At 46.3% G+C, this 12,216-nt stretch overlaps 1 protein-coding gene across 1 annotated transcript in view; it reads right to left on the minus strand.

Moving 5' to 3' along the window:
- The window catches only part of CHID1 (chitinase domain containing 1), a 1,130,290-nt gene that overhangs the window by 505,060 nt on the left and 613,014 nt on the right, over window positions 1–12,216 (minus strand). The window contains exon 10 of the mRNA XM_082269929.1: window positions 2,668–2,823. Coding sequence (XP_082126055.1) covers window positions 2,668–2,823 — 156 coding nt within the window. The remainder of the gene's footprint in view (window positions 1–2,667; window positions 2,824–12,216) is intronic.

Genomic DNA, 12,216 nt, shown 5'->3' on the forward strand with positions numbered 1-12,216 from the left:
GAGGCTCGGTGCTGATGTCACTCAGCTGCTTGATACTGGCCGGCAGCGGCATTTTATGTGAGTTACTGCAGTTTTTTTTTTTTACAATATATCAGTCTTTTTATTATCGTGTGTCTTTTATGTTATTCACATGATGCAATACATACTAAACTATAGTATATTAATCAGCTCCAGTATGAGCTTTATTTGCTTCAGCTTGGAGCAGACTCATTAAAATGCAAATCAATTTAGAGCTTTTTTGAAATGCGTTTTTCTGGATTTTTTTGTTGTTATTCTGTCTTTCACTGTTAAAAGAAACTTACTATTAAAACTATAGACTGATCATTTCTTTGTCAGTGGGCAAACATACAAAATCAGCAGGGGATAGAATACTTTTTCCCCTACTGTATGTATATATATATATATATATATATATATATATATATAAAAGTATATATACTTTATTTCGCGATTTGATGGTGTGGTGCTACAGATGATTATATTCCTATTTGTATAAGGTCTTTGTATATCTACTTTTTCTGTCAACAGCCTTCTCCTATCAGCACGGGCTAAGCACTAAACTTACAGATTTTTTTTTACTTGACAAATTGCTTTAACTAATGCCATGTTTACCTCTTTAATCCGAATATGAATGAAACAGAGTATATAAAAAAATTAACAAAGCTGCTTTGAGACTCTCTATCTGACGTGTGAACATTGCTTATAAATCTTGGGGGATGTAACAAAGAGTGGCACAGGTGTAAAGCTTGCACAACTCTTCTAAGCTGAGATAATGAAGTAGACAAATTTGGTAATTAGGAGTAACTTCTGTTCTGTTTTCTATGCTGTTCCTGCTCAGCTGAGAGTGAGGGGGGGGGGGGGGGGGAGGAGGAACATATTGTCATGGAAAGGAGTTTTCCCTGTATATGCACACCCTGCTCGAACAGTGTATTCACTGAGCAAGCAGAGAAGCACATGAACTGTCTGCACAAGGTTCATATTCTGTACGCCAGGTCCGATCTGGCAAGGATTCTTATATTCAAAATTTACACAATACCTTTGTTAATTAGGTGCAGAATTTGCACAGTTGTTTAATTTATCTGTGAAATATGAACTAGTGCTGGTTTTGGCAGATAGACCTGAATCAGGTCTACATGTTTGTTAATGTGTTCACAACCATTTTTACACATAAACAAAATCTTCCAGTGATTACATTTTTTCGGGTGTGTGTAGTACGTCCACAACTGGTTAAAAGGACATGGGCTTTACTGGGGCTAGCCCTTAACCACAACTGGTTAAAAGGACACAGGCTTTACCGTGTGGTGAGCTGCAAAACTATTTTCTGGGTACTTGTAGTTCTACAGCGCACACCTTATTTGCTGCTTGCTGCCAGGACGTAACATACTTTGGCAAAACGGAGGAACCTCAAAAGCATAAAAATATGCTACGTTTGCACTCAGGTCTTTTTTTTTTAAAGCATTAGCTCTTTTAATTTTTTGATTGCAATGTTAAGGTCTTTATCAAGCTAGGAGAAAACTACAATAATTCAAAAGCTTCAACTATGTTGTATTTATACAACCCTTCATTGGTGAGTATATAGGGGAGTGTCTTTTTTAACCAATGCAATGAGAGAAAAAGGAGTACATATAATTCACATTTAAAGTTGTCAAATCAGCTAGAAAACCCACTAAAGATGGAACAGCTTAACTATCACTCCTCCACATGATCCACCCATCTTTGATTTGTCACCCACTGCTGCTAAATTTAACTGCTCAGTGTTTACTGTAAATAATTGTAACACATATGGAAATCGGACCTGATGGGGAACTAATGGCCTAAAATTACCCCTAAAAATAACCCCCTCAACAGTCCAGAAAGTACACATAAGAGCTAAGAGACCATCAGTATTTGCAGAGACTGGGGCTAGCCCTTAAAAAATGGTTTTCAGTTACAATGATCTACTTGAGCAACTATCACTATATGTCTATGAGCCCCTTAAAGCGGTAATAAACCCAAAACTAAAAATGTATTCTATTGCAGCTAATTAATCATCAGATATGGTAGCTGCATTTGTTTTCTTTTCTTTGGCATTTTCCTTCTGTTTTCACCTGGTGATCTGGCCAGTAACATACCTCCTGTATTAAAGAGTTATCACATTGGAGGAAGGAGAACAGAAGGCACAGCAGACAGCAAAACTGTCAGTCTGGGGGGAGTGTAGTCTTAAATGTAATAACAGATTTACATATAACAAACTAAAGCTAAACTTCAGCTCACACTTTAGAAACAGTTACAGCAAATCGTTTTTTTTTTTTTTTTTTTTTCGTTTTGCGAAAAAAGGTTTTACATAAATAAAAAAATCAATCATTTTAAGCACCCCCCGCCAGTGTTAAATGGTTTGTCTCATCCATGTAAACTGATACATTCATACTTTTGAAAAACAACATACTTGCTGGTTGGATCACCAGATGAAAATAGAAGAAAACCTAAAAAAGAAAATGTATGCAGCCATCACATCTAAGAACTGGTAAGCTGCTAATTGGCAAGTTGGCTTTTGGGTTTAATACCATTTTAGGGAACAGGTCTGGCCTTTCTTGCTTACAACATTTATATGTAGCTTTACTCAACAAAAACATTCAAAATATTCATCCTCAAGATAAGTTTTGAAGATAAGGAAACAGCACTCCCTACCTGCTGCCCAGAATTGGTTCACCGGATGCCCCAAGAGCAGAGTAATCCATTCCATAAAAATGCAATCCAAGCAGGATCTTCTTTCTCCATTTAGAGTCAGGGTCCAAAATCTGAACACAAGCCTGTACCCAGGAAATTGGGGAATTTGGACCTGGCCTGCAATGACATAAAAATTTGTAAAAGTTTTTATACTTACAGTATAACTAGCCATACACCAGTAGAATGTTGTTGTACTGTTTCAGATTGTATGTTCAATTTTCTTATGGTTAGTGGTGTCAAATGAACATGTTTTCAACTGCAGTAATGAGAAACTTTAATGGAGTAGGATGAGGAATTTTAACTGTTAGGCCCCTAACATACAGGACAAGCTCCGTTGGAGTCTGCTTGCTAAGCGGGAAATCTGCCCATTGATTCCCTATGAGCAGGAGGATGACTGGTCCATGTCCACTTTGCTTACGCAGAGTGGACACCGACACAGCCTGCTCTCCTCTATGGGAAGTCGGACCGCCTGTCCATTTACACCCACTGCCATCCAATCTGCCAGACAGATGGGAAATGGATAACCAGAAAATAAGCAGACAGAACACTGCCTTAAGGACCATATATAAGAGCCACCTGGGATTAGTGACACAAAATCGTAAAAAACGGAATTTTTGTAAAATCTTGTAAAATTCCTTTCTCTGAGTCCTCCGACAGTCGCCGCCTCTTCATATTCGTCACATATGGGGTATTAGACTTTGCTCCAAAGGAGTAGCTAGGCAACAGAATATGTTAACATTAAAGCTTTTAACATACCCCACCCTCAAGGGGTGGTCCCCTCAGTCAATACCCTCCTACTTCCTGCAACCATATATCAGTTTCAGTGGAATAGCAGTAGAGTATACAACCAAACCCCAAAAGAGGGGCGGGGACGGCGACTGTCGGAGGACTCAGAGAAAGGAATTTTACAGGTAAGATTTTACAAAAATTCAGTTTTCTCTTACGTCCTCCGACAGTCGCCGCCTCTTCATATTCGTCACATATGGGGACGTCCCAAAGCAGTGCAAACATGAGGGGTGGGAAACGCATCCGCGCCGAAAGGCAACGCAGTCTCCGCATCAAAGAAAGGAACCTTACCAAAGGAAGGAAACCAGCTGGGCTACAGGAAAAACAAGTGCTCAACAGGAGCAACAACCCAGGAAAAGACAAATAACCAGGGGATAAAAAACTTATCCCAACAGCCAGAGGTCCCCAACAAGGGACCCTAGGGAATTGCCGCACTAAGAACCTTGCGGCCAAAGGAAGCATCCGCCGATGCCTGAACATCTACTTTGTAGAATTTTGTGAAAGTGTGCACGGTCGACCAGGTCGCCGCCTTACACACCCGGGCTACAGAAGCCCCATGACGACAGGCCCAAGACGTACTCAGAGATCTAGTAGAGTGCGCCTTCACAGGCACAGGGGGAACCTTCCCCTGCAAAGCATAGGCCTGTTCAATGGTCTGCCTGATCCATTTGGCGATGGTAGAGGCCGACGCCGCCATGCCTTTCCGAGGACCCTCTGGAAGAACAAACAAGGAGTCCGTCTTTCGAAAAGACTCAGTCGATTTAAGGTAAACCCTTACCGCCCGAACAACATCCAAAGAATGTAATCTCACCTCCTTTGGATGTTTAGGCTTCGCGCACAGCGAAGGCAAGACAATATCCTCATTAAGATGGAATTCCGAAACTCGCTTCGGAAGAAAAGAAGGATTAGGTCGCAAGACCACCTTATCCAAATGAACAACCAGATACGGAGACTTGCAGGACAAAGCCGCCAGCTCCGACACTCTGCGAGCCGAAGTGATCGCAACCAAAAAGGCGACCTTTTTGGACAACATAGACAACGAGATCTCCCTGATCTGTTCAAAAGGAGCACGTTGTAACACAGATAGAACGAGATTCAAGTCCCAAGGGGGCAGAGGATCCCTCCTAGGAGGAACCAGATGCCGCACTCCCTGAACAAAAGTGCCAACCAAGGAGTTGGAAGCCACGGGACGTTGAAACAGAACGGCCAGCGCAGACACCTGACCCTTTATCGTAGCCAGCGCCAAACGCTGATCGACACCGTTTGAAGGAAGGACAGCACTCGGGAAACAGAGTACGTGCGGGGTGAAAACCCCCTGGACTCACACCAGGCAAAATAGGCCTTCCAAGTACGGTAATAAACCTTCCCTGAGGAAGACTTCCTCGCGTTGATCAAGGTATGAACGACCTCTGGGGAGAGACCCTTCTCCTTCAGGACCTCAGTCTCAACAGCCAGGCCGTCAAAGCCAGCGACTGTAAAGCAGGATGGTATATCGGTCCTTGAGACAGGAGATCGTCTCGAAGAGGCAGACGCCACGGGGCGTCGACCGCCAGATTCACGAGGTCTGCGTACCAGGACCGGCGAGGCCAGTCCGGTGCCACAAGAATCACCGTGCTGCGTTCCGAGTGTAACCTGCGAAGGAACCTGGACAGCAACTGAATCGGTGGAAACGCGTACATCAGCCTGTACTGATGCCACGGGGCCACTAACGCGTCCGACGCGTCTGCCCGAGGGTCGCGCGTCCTTGCCACGAACCTTCTCACCTTGTTGTTGAGACGAGACACGAACAGGTCCACATCTGGAAGACCCCACTTCGCGCACAACATCTGGAAGACAGCCGGGTGGAGAGACCATTCCCCCTGATCCAGGGTCTGGCGACTCAGATAGTCCGCCTGCCAGTTCTCCACCCCCGGAATGTGAACCGCCGTTATCGCCGGGACATGAGCCTCGGCCCAAGACAGAATGTCGGCCACTTCTCGAGCCGCTCGGGCACTCCTGGTGCCCCCTTGGTGGTTGATGTAGGCCACCGCCGTGGCATTGTCCGTCTGCACCCGAACCGGGCAGCCCTGCAGCCGGTCCGTCCAGCGATGAAGACAGAGATTTATCGCACGCAATTCCAGAATGTTGATCGGAAGGGAGGACTCCCCCTCTGACCAAGTCCCCTGGGCGGACAGAACGCCCAGAACACCACCCCAGCCCGACAGGCTGGCATCCGTGGTGATTACCGTCCACGAGATAGGACGAAACGACTTGCCCCCGGACACCATCGGGGACTGGAGCCACCACAGAAGGTCTCTTCTGGTGCGATGACTCAACGAGATTTGAAGATCCAGAGATTGAGGTCGCCCGTCCCACATGGACAGGATCTCCGCTTGGAGACCCCGCGTGTGAAACTGGGCGAAGGGAATCGCCTCGAAGGCCGAGACCATCAATCCCAGACATCTCATGCACGTCCACAGAGACGAGTGCGGAACGTCCCTGAGGGACCTGACTTCCTCCTGAAGAGTTCTGAGTTTGTCTTCCAGCAGGAAGACCTTCGCCTGCACCGAGTCCAGAATCATTCCCAGGTAGGGAAGACGAACCGACGGACTCAGTGTCGACTTTGGAAAATTTATCGTCCAACCAAACTCCTGCAGAGTTTGCATCGTGACAGACAGGTCCTTCTCCAGACCCTGGCTGGTCGCAGACCGAACCAGAATGTCGTCCAGATACCCCAGGACAGAAATGCCCTGGGCCCTCAATAATGCCAGAACCGGTGCAAGCACCTTGGTGAAGACCCGCGGAGCCGAGGCGAGACCAAAAGGCAACGCCACGAACTGGTAGTGATCCTCCGCAATGGCAAATCGAAAGTACCTCTGGTGACCCTCGAAAATGGGGATGTGAAGATACGCATCCTTCAAATCGATGGAGGCCATGAATTCCCCCGGAACCAGGGCAGCCACCACCGACCGCAGGGATTCCATGCGGAACTTGCGAACCCGCACAGAGCGGTTCAGAGCCTTCAAGTCCAGAATTGGACGAACCTTGCCCTCCTTTCTGGGCACGGTGAACAGATTGGAATAAAACCCCCGAAATCTGTCCCGATGAGGCACCGGAACTACCACTCCCTGAGCCCTCAGGTCCCGCACCGCCAGGTGCAGGTCCCGTAAACGCTCTGGAGACAGTTGAAGATTTGAGGGAAAAAATCTGCTCTCCGGCCGAGAGAGAAACTCGATCTTGTAACCAGATCGAACAATCTCCTGAACCCATCTGTCCCGCACGCGGGCCAACCAGGGCTGAAGAAAACCGAGCAAACGTCCCCCACCCCAAAACTGGGTGAGGGCGCCCCTTCAGGCCGCACTGTTATGGGCTGCGGATCCGGATTGACCGGACTTCTGTTTTCCAGACCAGGGCTTCTTCTGAGAGCCTTGACCTTTGAACGGTTTGCCCTTGTAGTGCGACCAAAAGGCACGAAAGGACCCCTGAGGGGGCCGAAAATTAGCATGCTTCTTCCCAGAAGCCCCCTTAGCCTTGGGGAAATGGGGCAAGAGAGTGCTCTTACCCCCGGTGATCCCCTTAATCAACACATCCAAGGACTCCCCAAAAAGGCGAGACCCATCATAAGGCAGATTGGCTAAGGTCTTACGTGAAGACTGGTCCACCGACCAACATTTCAACCTAACCAGGCGGCGAGACAACACCGCCACGCTGTGCACACGTGCAGCCAACGGGACTAGGTCCAAGTCCGCATAACACAGATACATGACACCCTGGTGGATTTGATCCACCATATCCAGGGTCGCCGGTGAGGCCGAATCGGCCACTAGGACGCGCCTAAGCATCTGCGTCCAACTTGCGACCGCCTGGGCCGCCATGAGAGAGGCAAACAGAGCCTTAAGCATAGAACCCGTAACAGAATAAGTATGATGGGCAAGAGACTCCAATCTCCTATACGTGGCATCACGGAACACAGGGGAATCCTCTGCAGGAATCGCAGTGGATTTGTTTAAAACCGCAATTGCGTGATCCACTGGGGGTGGCACACACCACCTTTCATCAGTGGAAGGCGAGAAAGGATAACGCAGCTTGAACCTACTTGGTACAGCAAAAGGTTTGCGCAGATTGCGCCATTGTTCCTTAACAGCGCGCTGAAAATCATCATTGCAGGGAAAAACCTGGGGCGTCCTGCGTTTTCTCTGCGTCCCATAAGCCGCCAAGGCAGCGGGGGGACACACTTCATCCTGCAAACGCAGCGTTTGTTTAATGGAAGCAATCAATTCATCCATGATTGCAAGCTCTTCAGGCGAGCCAGGGGGAGAATTATCAACCCCTTCAACTTCAGCCTCCACCTCGGACCCCACTAGATCCAGGGAGGAGCGGGACCCCGATAAGGAGGCCCCCGCCATAACAGCCCCATCACCTTCACCCTCAGAATCAGAGGAAAGAGAAACTCTGGGTCTTTTAGTAGATTGAGCAGCCACCAGCATCTGCACCCGAGCAGCAAGGCCAGCCACAATAGTGGCTAAATCCCCCCCTGGGGGGGAAACAGCGGTCCCCTGGCTTTCCACCAAGGTGGTAGGAAATTTGCCCTCCTGAGAATCTATTGCCCCTATTACAAATGCCGGATAATAAAGGGTTAACTGCCCCTTTAACAAGCGCGGCGAGCGCAGCCCACCGTACCACACACAAGCACAATGAGACCCCCACAGGGACAATAAAACTGACACAGGCAATGGATAAGAAGGATATAACCTGAGGAGACCCTCGCCGCTGCTGCTGCCTCGATCAGTGTTCCTGGAGAAGAGGAAGTGATGCTGCCAGGGCGCTCTATGAAAGCCTATGGGAGGCTACAAGAAAATGGCCGCCATGCATGTAGAACATGCGGCCGGAGCGAGTGTAGGCAAAATGGCGTCGTTTGGCGCCGAAACCGCCGCTCCACAGTACAGTAATGCACACATGTCATCCATGTATAAAAAAACCTGTCAGATCGCCGCAGCGATCGCTGTATAGTGCCCAAACATGCCCAAAACATGCCCCACAGCACACAGCTTCTCACACTGACAAGGCTGACACACACAGTGTCACACAGCTCCCCCCCCCCCCCCCCTTGCAGCCCACAGCATGCAGCCGAGTGATAGGGAGACAAACAGTGTGAACAGAGGCAGGTTACACAGTCCCAGACTAACACCCCCACAGACAGACAGGTCCCCACATAGATACACTTACCTCACAATGGCGTGGGGGACCCACACAGGCGAACAAGCCGCTGCACATGAGGCAGGGAGAGTCGCATACAAGACGCACAGAATGGGGGTTAAGAAACCGCACAGCGTCCAGTGAGGTAGCCACCTCACCAATCATCCCTGCACCGAACAGGGATGGGTCGTTCACTGTGCCAGGAGCGTTACCTGGCTGAACGCTCGATGGCAGGCTGGGAAGCCACTGACCCACGACCTGCGACCAGGGGGATCAGCCCGAGACCCAGCCCGCATGATCCTCTTCATCCGAAGAACTAACTAACGCTGACAAAAAGAACAGCTAAGTAAAGGTAGAGAGAAAACTCAAACAAAAAATCAAAAAAGAAGAAAGAGTCTGGGGCACAAAGCCCCAGCACAGAGAGAGCCAGCCACTCCTGACAAGCTAGACATTGAAACTGAGATATGGTTGCAGGAAGTAGGAGGGTATTGACTGAGGGGACCACCCCTTGAGGGTGGGATATGTTAAAAGCTTTAATGTTAACATATTCTGTTGCCTAGCTACTCCTTCGGAGCAAAGTCTAATACCCCATATGTGACGAATATGAAGAGGCGGCGACTGTCGGAGGACGTAAGAGAAATAATCATTTCATAAATTTATTGATACAAAAAGTCAAAATGATATGAATAATGTAATATAAAAACAGGAACCACCCACCATCACAATAAAAAAGACAATGTTGTCTTATTGTGCAAATCAGTGCACCAGACGCCATACACACATCAATCACGCATCTCACTCAACCCACTAAAAAATGGGCAAAGCTAAGTGGGAAATGGCAACAAGAAATAGCTACAAAAACAGGACTAGAATAAAGAGCCAGTATAACACCAGTCACCTTTCAAAATCAATTCACAGTTCAATAGCTATCCCTGAGTTACAAATCCCAAATAGAACAATAGCCAATTCGCGGAGCTAACATAGGTAGGTTACCAAGACTGTCAATGTGCAATTTGGGTAAAAATTTGACACTATGAGATGTCCATTTCAAGTATTATGCAACAAACACAGACATAGGTTTCTAGCTAGAATCAAAGCACTGCTGGCCTTGGTGTGACCAAATTACAGACGATCAGAATATCAGTCTTATCCACCACCATCAGGCAGATCAGTGAAACATAGAACAGCTGATGAGGCATATCGCGGAGACATACAGGTTGGCTGCATGAAAGCAAGTTCATACAGCAGACAAGTAGTCATGGAGGGGAGGATTTAAACAGATGGCAAATGCACAGACCTTGAGATAGGTTCACTCAGTCCACAGCTGCGTTGACCTCCACACTCCACATGACAAATAGCAGTCAAGGCTATACCTTATTCACATGCCGCATGCATGCCAAACCTGAAAGATGGATCTTTTTGGCTCCTTCCGGATATATTGCTCTGAAGAATACCCATAGCGCGGTAGTACTAGAAGATGCTAGCTGTGCTCTGCCAATGTGAACAGCTGTACGCCTCAAAGCAGAACCCTATAGCAGCTTCCCACATGGACAGATCAGGTGGCGTGTGACTGGTGGCATATGTGCACCTACATGACGTCAACGCATTTCACCAGAAACCCAGCTTCTTCAGGACATAGCTCCCCCTAGCTGGGACATGTTTAAATACACCTTTACACCTAGCTTGTCAAGTTATTTAAAGGAGACATCTATCATTTTGCACAAATATCAAATGATCACCATCTGTCTGTTTTCAGCAGATCGGATGTTGGTGGGTGTCAACAGGCACATGTTCATTTACAGTTACACCCGTCATTCCATAGAGGAGACCGGAGGGTCCAATCAAAAAACTGACATGCTGACCTGATCTGTCTGCCCATGTGAAAGGGCTCTTAATGTGTTTTTTCATTCAGAAAAAATCTTACATCTTCAAATTAAACCTGTTTAGTACATCAAAGTTCAAATAGCTCAGGACGAAATTTTTTTGGACTTTGGAACAAAATGAATGACTTGATGATGGCAAGAAAGAATATTCTCATGAACAATTTTTCTATAAGGCCTCATGCACCCTGGACGTTAGCAAAACGGCAGTTGAAAGCAGTAGCTGTAGGAGGAGTTATTTAGCTTTTTGTCTGCAATTTTCAGCTGTAGCTTTTTTTAGCTTTTTTAGCAAAACTATACTCCTACAAAAGCTTATGGCTCAAAAATAAATTGATAAACACCGCATAGCTGCATTATTCAGCATTTTTAAAGGGTAACTCCACTTCCTTGGGGGAAAAAAAAGCAAATAAAGAAAAAATAATATAGCGAATACAATTGCGACACAATATTGTAATTGAATGTTATTAAAAATGACCTTTCCTTTTCAATCTGCAGCCGCTGTATTTTCTGACAATGCAATGCAAAATGGCTACCTTGAGATGCCCTGTACACAGAAAATTGCACTTTCAAATATCATACGTATAAGAATAACTCCACAATGGTTATGTTTTTTTAATTTATGGATGTAAATGCCAAGGTTCTTGCTATCTAGAATCTAGAGTCTAGATTATTAACCATGCAGTCATTATTTTTAGGTTACAAGGCAAACGCTATGGTTCATTTTATTCCACTGCAGCAGCTAGCCCTAGAAGTCTCAAAGTTCACTAGACACAGTATAGGATATTTAGAGTACTCAACTTTTGACAACTGCAAACTTATTAGATATATTTGTTTAGTATTACTTGGAAAATACCATTCAATTTTATGGCTTCCTTCAAACGTCTCTGAACATGTGGTATTCCATATAACATATTTTACAATAAGGCAGACCATCCATTTTGAATGGGTTGTTAACACATCACAACACATCAAAAAGCAGACATGTCAGTGGGGAAACCAGTAAGAGTTTACCTTTTGTCTGCTGGGACCAGATACAGTATCTCACAAAAGTGAGTACACCCCTCACATTTTTGTAAATATTTAATTATATCTTTTCATGTGACAACACTGAAGAAATGGCTACAATGTAAAGTAATCAGTGTACAGCTTGTATAAAAGTGAAATTTGCTGTCCCCTCAAAATAAGTCAACACACAACCAATATTGTTTAAACCACTGGCAAAAAAAAAAAAAGTGAGTACACCCCTAAGTAAAAATGTTCAAATTGGGCCCAAAGTGTCAATATTTTGTGTCTCCACCATTATTTTCCAGCACTGTCTTAACCCTCTTGGGCTTGGAGTTCACCAGAGCTTCACAGGTTGCCACTGGCGTCCTCTTCCACTCCTCCATGACAACATCATGGAGCTGGTGAATGTTAGAGACCTTGTGCTCCACCACCTTCGATTTGAGGATGCCCCACAGATGCTCAATAGGGTTTAGGTCTGGAGACATGCTTGGCCAGTCCATCACCTTTACCCTCAGCTTCTTTAGAAAGGCAGTGGTCATCTTGGAGGTGTGTTTGGGGTCGTTATCAAATTGGAATACTGCCCTGTGGTCCAGTCTCTGAAGGGAGGGGATCATGCTCTGCTTCAGTATGTCACAGTACATGTTGGCACTCATGGCTCCCTCAA

This window comes from Pelophylax lessonae (assembly GCF_965119305.1).
Source record: "Pelophylax lessonae genome assembly, chromosome: 10".
Taxonomy (NCBI): Eukaryota; Metazoa; Chordata; class Amphibia; order Anura; family Ranidae; genus Pelophylax; species Pelophylax lessonae.